The sequence below is a fragment of the Sphaeramia orbicularis genome, chromosome 14 (assembly GCF_902148855.1).
Source record: "Sphaeramia orbicularis chromosome 14, fSphaOr1.1, whole genome shotgun sequence".
NCBI classification, from domain to species: domain Eukaryota; kingdom Metazoa; phylum Chordata; class Actinopteri; order Kurtiformes; family Apogonidae; genus Sphaeramia; species Sphaeramia orbicularis.
This window is the reverse complement of record NC_043970.1, coordinates 43,601,915-43,623,192: the sequence shown is the minus strand read 5'-3', so window position 1 is coordinate 43,623,192 and position 21,278 is coordinate 43,601,915. Positions and strand designations below refer to the sequence as shown.

At 38.5% G+C, this 21,278-nt stretch overlaps 1 protein-coding gene across 2 annotated transcripts in view; it reads left to right on the top strand.

The window, feature by feature from the left end:
• Positions 1-21,278, top strand: part of tspoap1 (TSPO associated protein 1) — a 102,984-nt gene that overhangs the window by 44,599 nt on the left and 37,107 nt on the right. For both annotated transcript variants that reach the window (XM_030153191.1, XM_030153193.1), the window contains exons 7-13: positions 11,122-11,289; positions 17,413-17,496; positions 17,573-17,662; positions 18,580-18,702; positions 18,785-18,889; positions 19,015-19,065; positions 20,889-20,921. In XM_030153191.1, coding sequence (XP_030009051.1) covers positions 11,122-11,289; positions 17,413-17,496; positions 17,573-17,662; positions 18,580-18,702; positions 18,785-18,889; positions 19,015-19,065; positions 20,889-20,921 — 654 coding nt within the window. The remainder of the gene's footprint in view (positions 1-11,121; positions 11,290-17,412; positions 17,497-17,572; positions 17,663-18,579; positions 18,703-18,784; positions 18,890-19,014; positions 19,066-20,888; positions 20,922-21,278) is intronic.

The following is a 21,278-nucleotide window of genomic DNA, read 5'->3' as shown; positions in this document are numbered from 1 at the left end:
TATTCTTAGAAACATTTCTTCCCGTGTCGCTCGGTGGATGCGATGATGCACCAGATGTTGTAGGTATACGCCTGTTATTTATAGTTCCAAATGTAGTCACCGCTGAGCATCTGTGGGAGGATAACTGTGTCCTTTAAATGTTCTACGTTTATATGGATTAATGCAGTTCATGTTTGGTGGGTTTTGGTCAAAGGGTCCAGTTGAAGTACAGCGGACTGGAGCTGGGATGAGAATGCCGGTTGTGGTAATCTGTCGTTTGTGGGACGCGCACACCCAGAAAGGGGCCATGTTGTGTGAACTCTAATCCCCTCTAACAACAGAATGGTACAGTCCAGTAATCCGCTCTCTGTTGCTGTGGCAGCGGTGAGAGGGTTTTGGGTGGTAGGTAAGACTCCGGTCGCACCACAGACTTCTCTATCTCACCCTGCTCTGGATAACTAGCAGGCCCAGGGAAGCCTTGACGTCGCCACAGATCACGCGAACGGGGTAGGTCGTCTTCTGAGGTTTGGTTTGGTTTGTGTTTGTGCGGGTGTGGGTGTGGGTCGGCACTCGGTTCTGTGTGGGCTCGGACGTGCACACTCCAAGTTAAGACTTAGAGAAAACTAATCAGTGTCATGACAGTTCCAGAGGGTGAGACTATTGGCTCAAGGTTGCATTTGCATTAGATGCAAAAAGCAGCATCTTATTCTGAAAGATTATTAGTGTGTTCCACGCCCTCCGTTAGTGTTACAACTGGCCCGGCGGGCAGCTAAGGGGATTTTTTTCTTTTAGGTCTCATAGCTATTGTTTTTTAATATTCATTTCAGTAAATCCCGCAGCAAATCCAAGCCGTGTCTGTCATGTTGCATGACTTTCTTATAAATGAGAAAGACATGGACGTGGATGTGGACGTGGACCAGGCCTCGTCAAGGGCAGCCTGACACAAACCCTGTTTTATAACAGCCATATTTCACAGCCTCCAGATGTAGATTTTGGACAGAGCGACTTAGCGACAGAGAGGTAGAGCGTTTGATTGGTGGACATCGATATGCTCCGTATTAAAAAAGAAAATCAACGGCCAGGCCAATCCATTAAGGTGCTTTTAAAGGAAGTGATCCAGTTACCCGTTTCAGTCGACTGCAGGGATTACACCAATGTGCTTATGGCATCCAGGGCCTGCTGAATGGGATCTGACCCGGGTTTAGTACGCATGGGGCCCCAGCAGGACCCAATTCTGGGCCGTACGCGGACCCGACCACTTGCATGACAGCTCCTCGGTGGGAAACGATGTGCTAGTGGAGGCCGGCGAACGCAGCGTCCTCATGTAATAATCTCTGAGTATTTATTAGCTGACGGGTGGATTTCAGACATGGCTGCATCCTTCATCAGGCCATTTTACTTCATCACTGAACCTGCTTTTACACATCCAACAGGACTGTCGTTATCGGTTATTATCCGTTAATATGATCCATTCAGTTCACTTAATGTCAGTGTTTCTGTTAAATCTGTGACTGATAATGGCCTGAGGGGATGGTTCACCTTCGTCTATATTAACTTATTCTGATTTAAGTCTCTCATAAAGTTGGAAAAAGAACAAAACACAGAGGAGGGGAGTTTCTCTATGGTCACGTTTTCAGATATTCTCATCAAACATAACAAGAATAAAATAGGAAATGACACAGAATGAAAAATGAAGATATGAAATGCATGTTCTTTTCCAATTCAATACTGTATAATTAAACACTGTGATCAATAGTGTTTATTGATCACTGATGCGTCAGTACAGTATCAGGAAAACCATTATTATCATTATTTTTTAATTTCAAACATACAAAGAAACAAAATAAAACAAAGCAAAATAAGACAAAAACAAAATAACATTGAAATGTACATAATCTATCCTCAAGTATTATTATTATTATTATTATTATTATTATTATTATTATCGCCTTTTATATGAATAAAACAGATGTGACAGTTCAGATACACTATCCCAGGGGTGTCAAACTTATGTCCTGTGGGCCAAAACAGGTTCATCAAAGGGTCCAATCAGGTCCACAGGATGAATTTGTCAAATACAAAAATTACCCTGAACATATGACCAACTAGGGATGTGAAACTCATTTTAGTTCCAAACTCTAAAACTGTACCAGTACTCTGCCTGTGACTTAATGTTTTATACCTCTGTAGATCCACTGTCATCTGTAAGTTGGTATTATTCCAAAGAAATGTCAGGTTTTTCAGGTTATTCACATTTAGTAGGAAAGAACAGTTTGTAAATTTGACTTCCTTGCACTAAAACAAAGAGGAAACATTTGTCGTTCTCATTATTTGTAGGTTATTATGTTAATGTTTTACTGGTCTGAGCCACTGGAGATGATACTGGGCTAAATGTGGAACCTGAACATAAATGAGTTTGACAGTTTATGGACTAAAGCACTGGAACAGGCTGAATTCATTAATATCATTGCAGTAAATGCTTTTATTTCATCTTCAGAGTTAATTTTATCTACATTTACAAAATGCTTCAGTTTTTCTCAGTTCTAACTTTTTTTTTTTACCATTGTAATAGTTTTAGATATTCTGTCTCGAGGTTTCTGAAATGTTTGATCATAAATAACATTCATTCAGGGCAAAAACAGCCTGTAAAGTAAGAAATACTGGGGTAAAACTAAAATAATACAATACAAACAGCTGATATGAACCTTTTTATCAAGATTATATTTCAGCTTTAGGTGTGATGTGTCTTAATATTTTTGTCCATATGGTGTATTTCAACCCATTGACATCGTCATCATATTCATCTTTATTATTAAAGATCATCCCAGGGTTTGGTGACGTATTAATGTTCGTCACTGTTTTCTTATTTATTTCGATGCCGTCGTCTGCCACAGATTAAAACAGACTTTTATTGACGGATCATTGATCACAGAAACAGTAACAGAATTACCTGGAATTGGCTTTTAATTAACATGAAGATGTTAAAATGTAGTTTTCATGGTTGGATTGAACTGGTGTCAGTTAAAGATCTGACATGTCTGTTTTAATTAATCCAATCCAACTTTATTTGTAAAGCACTGTAAAACAACCGTAATGGACCAAAGTGCTGTACAGAAGAATAAATCAATAATTAATATTAGTATTTAATAACAGACTCAAACTGACAGACATTTAATCTGATTCTAGGCTTTTTTCTACTATTCTTAATCAGTTTATATCAGTTAAAATAAAAAAGAGACTCTGCAGATGTGACAGCTTTAATATCTTTTTAATTAGGAATAACTGGTGCATAATGAATTTAAAAATCAGAAATGATTTGCTACAATAAATAATGTTTCTTAAATGCTGTGTTTCATCTGTGTGTCATCACCCAGACATTCAGACAGATTCAACTGAAACCAGGAGCTCATGAACAGTAAAAAAAAAAATCAGATTATACTGTATGAAGCTCATGCAAAATGAAGACAATGTGGAAAACAGAATACAGTTTATTTCAGGTCTTGTTTTGTATCATTATACGTCTTGTTATTTATGTAATAAACCTGAACTGAAGAGGAAGAAATAAATAAATGTCATGAAAATCAGAGCTAAAAGCAGGTGAACAGATTAGTGAATACGTGTATATTATATTCAATCCAACTTTATTTGTAAATCACTTTAAAACAACCACAGTGGACCAAAATATTGGACAGAAGAACAAATACACTGTAAAAAATCTAAATCTGACCAAGTGTATTTTCCTCATTTCTAGTCCAAATATTTCATCACACTTAAAATCAGACAGAATCGCCTAAAGAGGAACTTTTCAGTGAGATAGAAGAACTGATTTATAGACAATAGATCTGGATAACCTTAGTTCAACAAATCTGAACAAGATAATTTTCACCTGTTCCATTGGCAGATTTTTTTGCTTGAATTAAGCAAAAAAAATAAAATCTTTGATTAAGGAAAAATAATCTTGAATTAAGCAAAAAAAAAAAAAAAAAAATCTTGAATTAAAAAAAATGTATTAAGTAAAAAGAATATCTTGAATTGAGCAAAAAAAAATCTTGAATTAAACAAAAAAATCTGCCAATGGAACAAGTGAAAATTATCTTAGTAAAATTTCTTCAAATCAGATTTTCCAGATCTATTGTCTATAAATCAGTTCTTATGTCTCACTGAAAAGTCCCTCTTTAGGTAATTCTGTCTGATTTTAAGTGTGATGACCTATGCAGACTAGAAATGAGAAAAATACACTTGGTAAGATTTAGATTTTTTCCAGTGTAAAACCAAATTAAAAGAATAAAATACAAGAATAGATTAAAAGACATAAAACATCTGTACAATTAAAAATAAAAACAATAAACCAATACCAAATAAACATTAGAATAAAAATAATCACATCTCACATGGTGTCAAAGCCAAAGAGAAAAGATGGGTTTGAAGAACAGATTTAAAGCAGACAGAATAGGTCTGTGTGACATGAACCGGCCGATCCGACTGTAGTTTAGGAACATGGATGAAGGGGTTGGACTAAATGAAGCCACTCAGAGGCGTGTCGAGCAGGCGTTGATTTCCACTCGGTCACTTTGCTCGGGTCAGTGTGTTGGCACATGGAGCTCTGAAACGATTCATAAAAGCCTAAGCCTCGGTCTAATGCTCTCCATGACAGTCGCTTTATTCCTCCTAACATTGTATAAATGAGGCATTATGTAATATTCCCCCTCTGTGCTCATTCGTCAAAACCATGTCAGAATTATATCACATCGCCTAAAACCTGATTATATTTGCTTTAAACTCATCATTGTGAGCTTTTGCATTTGCTTTACAAAAAGGGGGATTGCTCTTTTAAGGCCTTTGAGCTGCGGACTCACAGCGACGTATGTTCGATACTGAACCACGAATCTGCTGCAGACGGACGCCAAGTACAACATTTATACGACTCTACATGTTCCACCCTCATCCTACTGGTATAGAGCTACTACACCTATAGGTAGAATCTTAGACCATCTTAGAACCCTAACACACTGATGGAGGAAGGAGGTGGGGGATTATAAGTTAAACTCCATCCTGCTCCTTTTGGAATGGTTTTCTTTCTTTTTTATATAATTCTCTTGTTGTTTGATTTTATTGCAAATATTCAAAATAAAATAAATAAGCGAACACTCAACATAGGAGTAACTATGGAGTCCTATACAGGACTATTTATAGTAATATATATAATGTAAATGGGCAACACGGTGGTGCAGTGGTTAGCACTCGTGCCTCACAGCAAGAAGTTCCTGGGTTCGATTCCAACACCAGTTGACGGGGGGTGGGACCTTTCTGTGTGGAGTTTGCATGATCTCCCCGTGTCTGCGTGGGTTCTCTCCGGGTACTCTGGCTTCCTCCCACCATCCAAAGACATGCACTAACAGGTTAATTGGTTAATCTAAATTGCCCATAGGTGTGAATGTGAGAGTGATTGTTTGTCTCTATATGTTCAGCCCTGCGATGAACTGGCGACTTGTCCAGGGCGTACCCCGCCTTCGCCCCTATGTAGGTGGGATAGGCTCCAAGCGACCCCCGTGACCCTAGTGAGGATAAAGCGGGTTCAGAAAATGAATGAATGAATATATAATGTAAATATAATGTTCTATTATGACAGACAGACTTTATTGATCCCAATCTGGGAAATTGCCGTACAGCAACAGCATGTGACAGTAAAAATAGAATGCAAGAATACAAAAAACAGTACACAAGAGCAAACACATGATACAGAATACATTAAAAGTAAGTAAAAACTGATGTGGGTAAGAAATCTGGATCATTTAAACAGTAAGGTGCAGTAATAAACTGTAATATGTAAAGTGAAATGTAGTTTTCCAGTAGGATGGAGGTGAATAAATAACAGTAAGGGACAAATAAAGGAAAAGGCCTCAAGTAAAAAAGGAATAAAACATCCCATGAAGATCTGCAGGCTGTATTATTATTATTATTATTATTATTATTATTATTCAATCAGGCTTCATAAAACCAACATAGTTCGCTTATTCTAGAATAATCATGTGCACATTTTCCATTTAAAGTCTCCACATGCTGTTTTGAAACGTCTGCATCCATTAATGCATCAATATAAGATAAGATGTGACTTTATTGATCCATGGGGAAATTTCACAGATAACAGCAGCAAATATAACAAACAAGTGCAGAGAAAAAGACAATTAGATACTGTAAATAATTATTTAGATGTAAATATTATGTCCACATTTTCATTGTGGTTGCATATACTGTGATATGGGAGGGTTACTGTGACCTGTCCTTTAGTATGGTGGCTCATATTGTTCATATTTAAGGCCATAAGTGCGTCTGTTAAAGTGTTGGACCAGAGCTGGCGTTGGCTGAGGGATCACCGCTAACCTTCACACTCACCAGATTGGTGAGGACTCCCTTCTCTTAAGCAGCCGAAGCCTTTACAGCTGATTAGGACTCAGAACACACGCTGGAGCCATGACTGATGATTCATCCAAGCGCCCGGTGTGTGTTCAGAGGTTTAAACCCAACCACGAGGGAGGCACGGACATCATCAGTTACAGGGAAATACAATCACTAAAGCACTAATTAAAAGCCCTGGTGCCTGTGAACTGTTTTTGTCCAGAGGCCAATGGAATTAGTGCCTCCTGCTGGCCTTTCATCACTACTACCGACACCATCTGGTCCCCCACCGCCACCACCCCAACTCCCCCAATGAAAGATAAAGCAAGGATCGCCTCGTTTACCTTTAGGTACAGTGATGCACATGAACAGTCGGGGTTCGATGGTATGAGATAAGTTTAGTTGTACAGTAGAATTCAAACCCAGGGTCGTTCAGAGGGATTCAAACAAATAATACAAGTTATAAAGACAAAGAAGAATAAAGAGTAAAATTAGTAGAATATAGAATTCTGTTTAAAAAAAGGAAAATAGTTCAAATAAATGGAGACAAGTGCAGATGAAAACACTTCAGTTGTCATTTGCAGAATGAAAAAGAAGTTTTCTTCTTGGACATAAACATTGTCTAATATCATCACAGAGACTTTTCCAGATTTCAGCTGCTTTAAACTGAAACCTAGCTTTAATAATGACGAAAAAAATCAGACACGTGACGACAAATTGACTGTTTGAAGCAGAAATTAAACAGACAGACCGTCACTGTGATGGAAATAAACTCTTATATGTAATATGTGATTAGTGATGCACAGATTATATATTTAACAGGATGTTTCAGATGGTGATGATACTGATGGTACTCTGTTTATCCATAGAATGTTCATTAAATACAAACTCACTCTTATTTTAAAGTCTTCATCACATTATCTATGAATGAACACAGATTAAAGCACACACATTTATGAAAAAACCTTTTATAAAACACAACAGACACTACTGTCGGAGAGAAGATGTCTGATATGATGACACCGAGTATTGGTCGATACTGGTCCATCCCTGTTTGTAATGTTTAATTACAATGAATGTGCAGGATGTAGAGACAGTGGGCTTTTGTATTGACATAATATTAGCATAACGTAACATAGCATTACGTAGCGCAACATAACATAGCATGAAATAGCATAATATAACATAGCATAAAGTAACATAACATAGCATAAAGTTGCATAACGTAACATAGCATTAGCATAACATAGCATAACATAGCATAGTATAGTATAACGTAACATAACATAGCATAAAGTAGCATAACATGACATTAGCATAACAAAACGTAACATAGCATAATGTAGTGCAATTTAACATAGCATAAAGTAGTATACCATAACATAGCATAAAGTAGCATAATGTAACATAACATAGCATAATATAACATAGCATAAAGTAGCATAATATAACATGGCATAAAACAGTATAATATAATATAGCATAAAGTAGCATAATATAACATGGCATAAAGCAGTGTAATATAACATAGCATAAAGTAGCATAACAAACATAACAACATGGCATAACTTAATGTAATATAACATAGCATAAAGTAGCATAACACAGCCTAACATAATGTAACATAGTACAACATAACATAGCATAAAGTAGCATAACATTTGCATGTGCATGAGTTCAATTTCTAGCACTAACTGAAGTTTACGTTTTTGTGTTTGAATCTGTAGCAAAATTAAAAACGTGCAACACGTGGTCATAAATACGTCCAGAAACTATTCAACCAGATTCATCCGTCATCCACTGAGATACAATATCTGTGATCCCAGCAGAATTAAGTAAAAATGTACTAATAGTTTCAAAACATACAGCAGGACAAATAACTCTGCAAAGCAAGCATAAAACAGAGAAACCAGTTTAGTTTTATAGTGTAGTGTTTTACAAAGGAATGGAAATACATTCAATCATAGAAAATCACATTAAAATCTAGAACTGAGACAAAACACAGTGAAAGAGCATTAGATAAGATACTATAAAAGACATTAAAACCACTGAAATAGAACAAGATGAATAACGTTGAATTAAAAAAAACAAGGAGGAAGTCATGAAGAGGAAATGCCCCAGAAGGAAAAAAATAGGCAACAACAACCACATCAGTGTAAAAACTGATTTAGTTACTTATTTCAACAAGTGATTCAAAGTTCTTTATTTGTACCAAATATTAAAGCAGCTGAAAACATTAAATACACGTAAAACCAACATAAAACAATGTCAAAAGTCTTTAAAAATATTACAGACAGAATAAATAAGTGGGTAAATGCATGTGCACAGTCCAAACCCAGACTGCTGGATGTTTCATGTCATATTTCAGTGTCTGTTCAGGCCTTTGCTGTCTGTTCTACGTCTGTATATGTCCGTAACGGTGCCGTTAATGGCCTCGCTGTAAAGTGGAGATCCTGAGCAGCACGTGGCCCCGCCCCTCTGATCCTGTTATTGGGTCACGGCCTTGGCCGCACTAGCACAGTTCTACTCCAACCGTAAGTAGGTTTGCTCTAAAATTAGACACTGATTCCCGACTCTTAACCCTTAACCACTTTCAGGCTGGCCCCCACCTCAGCCCCTCCACCCCCCCAGCACATATCCATACACCAGAGCCCGTCTGAGTAGAAGCCCAGCGTGAGACTGAAGTCCTTAAACCTGGTCTAATTAGAGAAGACAGGCCTCAGGGACCCCCCCCCCAGGATTACCCATGGACCCAAGGCTTGGTGATAATCCCTGGCTCACCGGGGGTGGGGGTGGGTGGGTGGGGGGGGTGCCATGTTAAGCACTGGTCTGCGATAGAACAATCATATATTTTCCTGAAGCTCATTGAGTAGGTTTCCTTCTAATATGGGACGCGTGTCATGGGAAGCGTTTGTTCCCCTCACATCCTCAGATTCAGAATTGTCTGATTATTATCCCAGTTTTATCAACACTCGGCCCCTGTTTCCATCATCTGTAGCAGAAACAAAGATCTTCTGTGGTACAGATGGATGACTCCAACCAAAAACAGAAAAGCATGACTGTTGAACGTTAAAACAGAGCTCAACAGGTTTAACCCTTCATTATCCACCCGTAGACATCCTTTAACCACCTAAAGCACATAATCCGCACAGCGCCGGAGTCATGTTTAAGAAAATGTTAGTTTGTTTTAAACTTTTTTACATTTTTTATATTTCATCACCTTGATCCATATACAAAAATACCAAATACTCAGTAACTGTCATATTTTTAATCCTTTAAATGACATGTTTATAATGGAAACAAACCATATTTTTGATGCAAAAACACAAAACATTTTTTTTTCAGTATTCTAAATGATAATTGGATTAGTTATCTTTAAATTTTTTAATCCTGTCAAAGGTCAGTGATGAACACCAACATTGGTTAATATACGTTATTATTTTTTGTGCTATGTTAAATGCTAAATGTAGTAATGTCATAATGTTTTTACTAGAGTTTGATTGAACTTTTTTGTTTTTAATTGTTATTATATTTCATCAACTTGTGCCATGAACAAAAATACCAAAAACTCAATAACTGTCATATTTTTACCATTTAAATGCCATGTTTGTAATGGAAACCAACCATATTTTTGATTAAAAAAAAAAAAAAACACCAAAAAGCTTTTTTTCTAAATTCAGTATTCTACATATAAATTGCATTTTTTCCCACCTGTCATCTATCAGTGATAAACACCAACTTTGGTTCATATTATTATTATTTTTGGTTCTAGGTTAAATGTTAACTGTGTCAGTGTGTATTTTGTACTCACTTGGTAGAAGGGTGTTAGTGTAGGAATTTGACACTGTTTATTATGGGATGGTTTTAGTGGATGGATCAGAATTTAAATAATGAGACACAAATGAACAACTGTTGAATTCAGACCTAAAGCAAATAGTGAAAAATAATCTGACCTTTAATAACATGAAGTGTAAAGTGTGTTTAATATCCTCACCTGGACACCATAGGGTTAACAGAAGGAGTTTAAAGGAATGAAAAGAGGAGGTTGAACTGTTTTTGTTTGGATTTATACTCCTGCAGGGGGTGTGGTCTTATAAACCTGCAGGGGGAGTGGTCTTACATACCTGCAGGGGGAGTGGTCTTACATACCTGCAGGGGAGTGGTCTTACACACCTGCAGGGGGAGTGGTCTTATACACCTGAAGAGGGAGTGATCTTATAAATCTGAAGGGGGAGCGGTCTTATAGACCTGCAGGCAGAGTGGTCTTATAAATCTGAAGGGGGAGTGGTCTTATACACCTACCGGGAGAGTGGTTTTATAAATCTGAAGGGGGAGTGGACTTACACACCTGCAGGAGGAGTGGTCTTATAAATCTGAAGGGGGAGTGGTCTTACACACCTGCAGAGGGAGTGGTCTTTTCCACCTGCAGGGGGAGTGGACTTATACACCTGCAGGAGGAGTGGTTTTACGGACCTGAAGGGGGAGTGGTCTGTGTAGGTGTTAATCCCAATTTAAGTGTTAGGGTGGTAAGTGGGTGTGTCCCTGGGTATAGGGTGGTTAGTGGGTATTGTGTGTCAGTTTCAGGGTCGTTGACCAGAGGGGTGGGTCACTGTCCAATCCTTCAGGGAGGGTTTGTTTGGTTCCAGGTGGGTCCAGGTGTGGAAGGTTGTCAGTTGAACGCTGTTTGGGAACCTTTGGTTAAAATGGTTCCACTGTGTGTAAACATGGTGTGTGTGACATCTCCAGGTTGCAGCAGAGACCCCTGGTGTGGCCTTAGATGAAGCTCCGCCCAGGTGTGAGAAAACCCCCGGAGAGGAGGAGGAGTCGGGGCCGTGTGTGACGCCCCCACCGGGCCTCAGCCCGCCCCCCTCCCATCAGGAGGACCCCCCCAACAAGCAGCACCTACATAGTCTGGTGAGACGCTTCACAGTAAATCTGTTGATTCTTAAATCGGTCTGTGATTATTTAGATTCATTAAATGTCAGTATTTTCTAGATCCGTTCCTTCTCTGTGACAGTTCAGACTCATTTATTGTCGACATAAACATGAAACAGATGCATTCGTTTTCGTTGAGGTAAACTTCACTGCATTTATTATATCCCTGAAATTGAGTTTGGAGGATATAACGATTTTACTCTGAATGCTGCCGTTGGATCTCCTTGGTGTTTTGTCAATAACTCAGATTTGACTGGATTGTTCTCCTTGATAACCACCATAGTGGACCCCTAGTGGAAGAACCCTGTAGAGTTCAGCTTCTATCAATATTATCAGTCATCCACATGAGGGTGCTGTAGTTGAACATCAGTTTTTTGGATATAAATCATCAATAATCAGCAGATTGAAATCAAATTATTGATGTTCTTCCTTATGTCCATGTTCTTCCATCCAGAGTTCATATGGGCTCATTTTCATTCACTAGGTGGAGTTTAGGGTTAAATGGGTTTATTTTTCTGACACTATCAGGTCCATGGAGCTCAGACTGAGTTCACAACCAGTGTCAAGCAATTATTGTAGATAGGTTTATTTATAGCAGAGGAAAATGGAAATTTGGGGGATATACCCTTGGTGTCAGCCCTCGCCAGTGTAAGCCTCTTTCTTCCATGTGTTCATTGCGTTGGAATGAGTGTTTATAGGTCAGTCCACCAGAGGGCGCTGCTCTGAATTAACCTACTGGACATGAAGAAGAGTAGAGTTTTATGAGAGAGGAAGAAAGTCAATAATAACAAACATGTTGACAGAGGAGATATTACTGATGTAAATATATTGGTAGTTTCTCTTGGAAAAGTTCCTCTATTCCTGGAAATCACTGTCTTCAAATGTCAACGCTGCCCCCCGTGGTTCCTGACGGTACTGCAGGGTATTCTCCATTAGGCCTGTATCCATAAGCCTCAAGACACTGAAAAACAGATGAGGTCTAGAAGGATGAAAAATCAGCCTTTAACCAAGGAGAGAGAAATTATTGGCTGATGTGCCCTTGAGCAAGGCACGTAACCCCCCCATTTGTTCCCAGGACACCTGACATGGTCGCCCACTGCCTCCAGTCTGGATGTGTGACAAATGCAGAGGGTGGATTTCAGTGTCTGCATGTAAAATATACTGATGAAATAAGAACAAAAAACTAAATGAAAACAGAGGATGGACGAGTGAATCCGTGTACACATCTGAAGTAGAGAATAAATTAGTCTGTAACGGAATATCTTTGGGTTGTTGGACATCTGAGGACGACATATTGAGCATTTTTCACCATTTCCTGATATTTTATGGATTAAACCGAAAACTCAGACTCAGACAAACTTTATTGATCCACAAGGGAAATGATTTGGTCACAATGGATCAGCTTCATACAAAAACAGTCTTGAAAAAACACAAACAGAAAAGAAAAAAGGAGAGCAAGTATGAAGAGATAAGCGATAAATAATATAAATAGAATACACTAATAAAGCAGAAAAAAATATAAGGTTTGCATTTGTACAAATCTACAGGAAATGGAAGTAAATATATACACTATATACAGACACCAATGATGTAGAAACAAACAAACAAAAATAATCAACACAGAAAAAATAAGTTATTTTCATCCAAAGTTTTGACACATCTGAACTTTCATCCATTAAACCCAGTGTGAATCCTTTTCTTGGGTTTCATCATTCAAACGTATGTTCGCTCTATAAAGGTTCTGATCCGTTCTGTTTCCACGCTGAGGTCTGAATCAGCTGTGACGCTGACGGTCACTGAAGGAAAAACCAGGGTCAGATCTGTTATGTAACGTCGGGATTAAATGGAGGTTGGAAACAGGAGTAGCACATCAGCCCTGTGGGTTTGACAAGTGGGTTCCACGGTTTAAACGGAGACCGGGTCACATCTGGGACGGTGCTTTAATCGGCCGCTGTTGAATATTATACACACCAGGGTTTTTTCTTTTTTTTTTTTTTTTCCCACTTAAGTTTTTATTGACATTTTTTACACATATATTTAACAAAAAAACAAAAAAATGAACAAACCAACATTGTTTGGGTACGTTACACACATTCCATTACATTCGTATTATCCAGTCTTTCCTCCATTCTGAACTCTATAGACCAGGGCTGTCAAACTTATTTTAGTTCAGTTCCACATTCAGCCCAATTTGATCTCCAGTGGGCCAAACTAGTAAGCTGATACCAGTGAAAAAAAGCCAAATTATATTATGATCAGGTTTACATCGACAAAGTTTCCTTAAAAATCTGAATAACATGAACAACTTGAATTGTCTTAAGAAAAACAAGTGCAATTTTGACACTATTATGCCTCGTTTTATCCGTTTATCATTTACACATGTGCATTACAATCGCACAAAAAAAAACATTTAGTAACAGGCAGAATATTGGTCATATACGTTTGTTCAGATTTGTTCAGGTCATTCACATTTTTTTGTAAAAGTATAGTTTGGTAATGTAAACATTTTCATGTAATTTTACCTTTTTACACCAAAAAAAAGAAAGAGAACATTTGGGGTTGTCATTATTTATAGGTTATTATGATCATATTTTACTGGTTCTGACCCACTTGAAATCTAATTGGACTCTATGTGTCTGTACAGGGTGGGGAAGCAAAATTTACAATATTTTGAGGCAGGGATTGAAAGACAGTGTATGACCAATTAGTTTATTGAAAGTCATGAGAATTTATTTACCACAAGAAAATTTACATAATAGAAAATGTTTTTATTCTGTGTCCTCCTTCTTTCTCAATAACTGCCTTCACACGCTTCCTGAAACTTGCGCAAGTGTTCCTCAAATATTCAGGTGACAGCTTCTCCCATTCTTCTTTAATAGTATCTTCCAGACTTTCTCATAATAGTTTTGCTCATAGTCATTCTCTTCTTTACATTATAAACAGTCTTTATGGACACTCCAACTATTTTTGAAATCTCCTTTGGTGTGACGAGTGCATTCAGCAAATCACACACTCTTTGACGTTTGCTTTCCTGATTACTCATATGGGCAAAAGTTTCTGAAAAGGTATGGATAATAGTGTTAGGTATGATTATGACATCAATATATGTTTGGTTTCAAAACAATTGACGTAGTGCCTGCTGAGAAAAAACAACTAAATGTTCATTGTAAATTTTGCTTCCCCACCCTGTATGTGGAACCTGAATTAAAATGATTTTGACACCACTGAATGTTAATATCTTCAGTGTAATTTTTGCATTTCACAGATTCATCCCACGGGCCGAATTGGACCCTTTGGCAGGCCGGATTTGGCCCCTGGGTCGCATGTTTGACACCTGTGCTGTAGACAGTCCATTTATTCCACTTTTTGTCCATTTGTGCTTCCTATAGTGTATGAGTCACCCTTTCCATTGTTTATATTCCTTCAATAATTCTGATCCACTGGTCCTGTGTTGGTGCTTTTGTCCTTCCCCAGTTCCTTGTAATCGCTTTTTTTTTTTCAGCCACTAAAAAGTACCTTAACCAAGTATATGTTGTTTCCCGCTACATTTCCATCAGATAAGTCACACAAATACCGTCCATCACGGCACATTGGAATCTCATACCCATTATTTGTTGTCGTACACCACACACCATCTCCCAAAACACAGTTATTTTATCACATTTCGTAAAAAACGTGTGGGATCTACATCAGATTCTCCACATTCCCTCCAACATTTCTGCTGTCTGTTTAACTGCTGACTTTTCCTCTTTGGTGAAATAAAGAAACGCACCAGATTTTTCCAGGAGAACTCCCTCCAGATCCGCAAACTAGTGGATGTTTGGTGTATCTAACACATATTAAGCCAATTATCATCTTTAATTTCCACACTGAGCTCCTTCTCCCATTTTTCTTCTATATAATTGGTTGAGTTTTTGTCATGTGAGTTGAACCCACAATAGACTGCTGAAATTATTTTTGATTTACTTTCCTTAATGCATCAGTATTTTCACATGAGGAAAATATGAAAGTGATGCAGAAAACACTGGAATCTGCTTCATGTGTTTGGATTCATACTAACATGTAGTAAAATGTCCTGTCTGCAGCACAGACATTTGTTCAAAGGAGTTTATTCGACTATTAGTGTCATCACTGATCTAAGACACAGTAGTGCAGTGTTTTTCATCCTATGTTGGGTCGCCTGGAATTCAAATGGGGTCACCTGAAATTTCTAGTAATCAATAAAAATAAAAAATAAAACTTACTAATCAAAATCTGTGTTTAGTTGACAGAGCCAGTCCCAATCCATAGCAGACAAACTGTGAGTCTGAAACTGAAGCACTGTGGTTCTGTTTATCTATCAAATGTTCATTGTGGTCAGTTTCAGATGCTGCAGCTCTGTCATAATTCATAGTTTCAGTTCTTGTTTGTTCAGTATTAATTGTCAGCCTTGTAAATCCAAGCTGGACTGACTGTACATATCCTGACCAAGGAAAATCAAAGTCTCCCTTTGTGCAGTAATCTACACCTGGCTTTTCTGTCACTGATGGTGTCACTGATGATAAGAAAACACATTTGTAATGAGCAGAAAGTAATTACAGACGCTGCGTTTATTGTCGCCAACAGATTTAATTTCCATTTTCCCTTTAAAACCCAGTGAATCTTTGGCTTTAAACACACAAGACAAGGCAGGTTTATTTATGTAGCACATTTAATGTACAAGACCATTCAAAGTGCTTTAAATAAAACATTAAAAGCCTTACAGCAGGGAAGCAATAAAAAGTATAGGCATGAAATAAAAAAAAACCAAAACAGATAACTTTAAGCTCAATGTAAACAGTGCTGATCTGACCTTCTGAATAAAAACTGTATTCAAATGCTGCTGAGAACAGGTGGGTCTTTAACCTGGATTTAAATCAACTGAGTGTTTCAGCTGATCTGAGGTTTACTGGGACTTTGTTCCAGACATGTAGAGCATAGAAGCTGAACACAGCTTCACCGTGTCTGGTTCTGACTCTGCATATAGTTTTAGTTTAGTACCATTTTGATTTTATATACCTAATATTTGGAACCAATATTCACTTTTAAAGTCTCCTTTTAAAGTCTCTGAAAAGGTTCATTAAGCATCTTTGTGTTATTTATGCAATAAATTATATAAATTTTTCAAATCAGATTTGATATTTCTTGTGGTTTTTTTTGTCCTTTTGTGTTGAAACAATAGGTTAAAGTGAAAAAATAATAGACAAATGAGATAGATGAAGTTGTGCTGAAAAAAAAGATACCAAACATGGGTATAGTAAACATTTCTGTACATAATATATAAAGGCAAAATCATGAATGCGACAAATTCACAGAGGTTTGAATGCAACAGATTCACAGAGGTCTGAAAGCGACAGATTCACACAAGTCTGAATGCGACAGATTCTGAATGCAAAAGATTCACAGAGGTCTGAATGCAACAGATTCACAGAGGCCTGAATGCGAAAGATTCACACAGGTCTGAATGCGACAGATTCTGAATGCGAAAGATTCACAGAAGTCTGAATGCGACAGATTCATAGAGTTCTGAATGCGACAGACTCACAGATTCACAGAGATCTGAATGCGACAGATTGCATTCTAATTGTGTGATTGTGTAGTTGTGTTGCTGTGTCATCAGTCGTTGTGGTATCTGTTCCAGTTGGCTGCTGGTTTTTCTCTTATTAGCCTTTGTGTCCTGTTACTTCCCCCACGCCGCTGCAGCGCTAATACTTGATTGAGGTCCTGCGGCCTCGCTGAAATAAGCTGATTTCTCCTATGCTGCTCCTGCATGTAAGCTGCATTTAGAATAATTAAAGGTTGCTAAGCTTGGCAAAACCTCATTGCTGCAGAGTCAGAGGTCGTTATGGAAACGAAAGCCCATGTTTGTCCCACTGCAAAATGAAGATGACATAGATTTGTTTTAATTTGTCAGATGAGTTGTTGTGATTTGACTCTTTTTTTTGTGTGTGTGTGTGTGTGTTTGCGTGGTACAGTTTCTGTTTTGTTTTTGCAGAACCATAAACGGATCGAGTTCAACCAGATATGATTTTTCTTTGCAGATCCGCAGTGAAAGCGTCTCCATCTCTTATTGTTGTCTTGCAGGAAAGTGAGCTGAGCAACAAGAGAAAAGAATGTGAAAACCTCGAGCATGAAGTAAAGAAGCGACAGAAGAGATGTCTGGATTTGGTGAGTCACCTCCCATGTCCTCCGGCGGCGCCGTGGGTGGGGCTAAAGCTTCATCCACTGTTGTGTTGTTTAACAGGAGAGCCAGCTTGAGGATGAGCGAGGCAGGAATGAGCAACTAAAGGAGGAGGCAGAACTCCTCAGGAGGAAGGCACAGCTGCTCGACCAGGTCAGAGTCCACCACAGTCCAGCAGAGTCCACCAGAACCGAACCAGAACCACCGATACATTATCCATGAAAATACTGAACCAGAACCACCGATACATTATCCGTGAGAAGACTGAACCAGAACCACTGATACATTCACCAAGAAAAAAGCATTAAAAATATCTATAATCATAGAATAGAATTATAAACATAGAATAGAACTATAAACAGAATAGAACTATAAACATAGAATAGAACTATAAACAGAATAGAACTATAAACAATAGAACTATAAACATAGAATAGAACGATAAACAGAATAGAGCTATAAACAGAATAGAACTATAAACATAGAATAGAATGATAAGCAGAATAGAACTATAAACAGAATCGAACTTTAAACCGTAGAATAGAACTATAAACACTGAGTAGAACTATAATCATGGAATATTACTATAAACATAGAATAGAACTATCATCATAGAATAGAACTATAAACATAGAACTGTAATCCTAGAATGGACATATTGACATAGAGTAGAACTATAAACACTGAGTAGAAGTAGAACCATAGAATAGAATTATAAACAGAATAGAACTATAATCATAGAATAGAACTATAATCAGAACCATATTCATAGAACTATAAATGTAGACTGTAATCATAGAACTATAAACCTAGAACGGAAGTGTAAACAGGGGTTTGAGTCGACAGGGAACAGACCATAAAGGTGGATCAGTGCAGTTAAACAGAGGACATATCATAGATCAGTTCTGAAGTTAAAGTGACCTGTGCAGTATAGTCTAATTATAATGATTATTATAATTAGGAGGAAAGTGATCAGTGGACTGATGTTCCTGACACTTTGACCACTAGTGGACATGAACGTTGAGGTCAGACCTGTGAAACCATCTGAACTCATGGTTCTTGTTTTTTAGACTCGGGCTGAGAATGAGGAGCTGAGGGAAGATCTCTCTGAAGTGACCGCTCAACACAATTCAGTTCTCGAGGAGAACCAGAGACTCCGTGCCAAACTGGAGAACCTAGAGCAGGTCCTAAAGGTACTGTATCCAACCTGTCAGCTGGTTCTTCATGACAACGACGCTGAAAAACGCTCCGTTTACACGTGTTCTTGTTCTACAGCACATGCGAGAGGTCGCCGAGCGAAGGCAGCAGCTGGAATTGGAACATGAGCAGGCACTGGCTATCCTTAAGTTCAAACAGGATGAAATCAAACGGCTTCAGCGGGTGAGAAAGTGCACCAGCAGGGGGCAACATGAGGGCACAGTCCAACACTGAAGGGCTCAAAGTGTCCTGGAGACGGCCACAAGTAAGACTGACACACTGACTGTATACTGTGTTTGAACCACCAGGCTCAGTTATTTGCCAAGAGGGAACACGAAGGAGTGGTTCAGATGTTGGAGGTGAGTCCCATATACACACTGAATAATACACACTGAATACACACAAATACACACTGAATACACACTAATACACACTAATACACACAGATACACACTGAATACACAAATATACACAAGTACACACTGAACACACACTAATACACACAAGTACACACTGAATACACACAGAATACACAAATATACACAAGTACACACTGAACACACACTAATACACACAAGTACACACTGAATACACACAGAATACACACTGAATACACAAAAATACAAAAGTACACACTGAACACACACTAATACACACAAGTACGCACTGAATACACACAGAATACACACTGAATACACAAATATACACAAGTACACACTGAACACACACTGAATACACACTGAATACACAAATATACACAAGTACACACTGAACACACACTAATACACACTGAATACACACTAAAACACACAAATACACACAGAATACACACTAATACACAGAAATGCACATTGAATACACACTGAATACACACAGATACACACTTAATACACACAGATACACACTGAATACACATAGATACACACTGAATACACACATATACACACAGAATGCACACAAGTACACACTGAATACACACTGAATATACACTGAATACACACAAGTACACACTGAATACACACAAATACACACTGAATGCACACAAGTACACACTGAATACACACTAATATGCACTGTATACACACAAATACACACTGAATACACACAAATACACACTGAATAAACCATGTCACACTTCCGTATCAGTCAGAAGAACAGAAGTCAGAGTACAGGAAGTAAAAGTCTGAGCTGAAAAGGCTCTAAACTGTCACAGACGTGAGTGAAACTCCACAGAGGGAGGAGGTTTTTGTGACTTCCTCTGTGTCGATGTCATGCACCACTGACTTCCTGTTTGTACAAATATCCTCCTCCGGTTCAGTCACATCAAGAAAAACCTTCTAACTTATACTTGGACAGTTTTGATGCACAGATGTTGTCCGTCTGCTATGAACGGACACACAAATACTGTTTATGTCCATGAACAACCAAACCCTGACCCTGAGACGAGTATTCATGAGTCATGGGACATGCTTTAATGGAATGTATCTGATTGGACAATCATTTAGACCATGAACCAATGAAACAGACCCTGAAGAAACGCCACTATGTCCTGGTGTGTGTGTGTGTGTGTGTGTGTGTGCGTGCGTGTCCTGGTGTGTGTCACCCAAAATCCACTGTGTGTCCTGTTGCATATGTGTGTCCCATTGTGTGTCCTGTTGTGTGTTCTGTTGTGTGTGTGTGTGTGTGTGTCCCGTTGCATGTCCTAAACCCACTGTGTGTTCTGTTGCGTATTATGTTGCATGTGCGTATCCTAAACCCACTGTGTGTTCTGTTGTGTGTTCTGTTGCGTGTGTGTTTGTTGTGTGTCCTAAACCCACTGTGTTCTGTTGCATGTTCTGTTATGTGTGTGCGTGTCCCGTTGCGTGTACTAAATCCACTGCGTGTTCTGTTGTGTGTTCTGTTGCATGTGCGTGTTTGTTGCGTGTCCTAAACCCCACTGTATGTTCTGTTGTATGTTCTGTTGCGTATACGTGTCCTAAACCCACTGTATGTTCTGTTGTATGTTCTGTTGCGTGTACGTGTCCTAAACCCACTGTATGTTCTGTTGTATGTTCTGTTGCGTGTACGTGTCCTAAACCCACTGTATGTTCTGTTGTATGTTCTGTTGCGTGTACGTGTCCTAAACCCACTGTATGTTCTGTTGCGTGTACGTGTCCTAAACCCACTGTATGTTCTGTCGTAGGTTCTGACTGCTTTGGTGTTACAGAGGGAGCTGGTAGAGTATCTGTCTCTGCTCCTGTATAAATGCTGCTGTTCTCCTCCTCCTCCTCCTCCTCCTCCTCCTCCTCCTCCTTCTTTCTTCTTGCTTGGTTTCTTTCAGTCTCTGCTTCACAGCTGAACATCTCTTGGCCTCCATCTGTAACAGTTCTAAACTCTACTGAACCCACATGTGTGAGGGCCCAGAGGGGTTCTACTGGTACTGAATCCTAACAGGACTGGACTCCCACTGCTGGGTTTCTAATTATTACTGAATATGTTTCACCTTCCTACTGTTTTAAAGCATGTGTTGATGTGTGCTTCCCATGTTCTGTTATTCCTCTGCTCACCAGAGTACACTGGACTGCATGCAGGT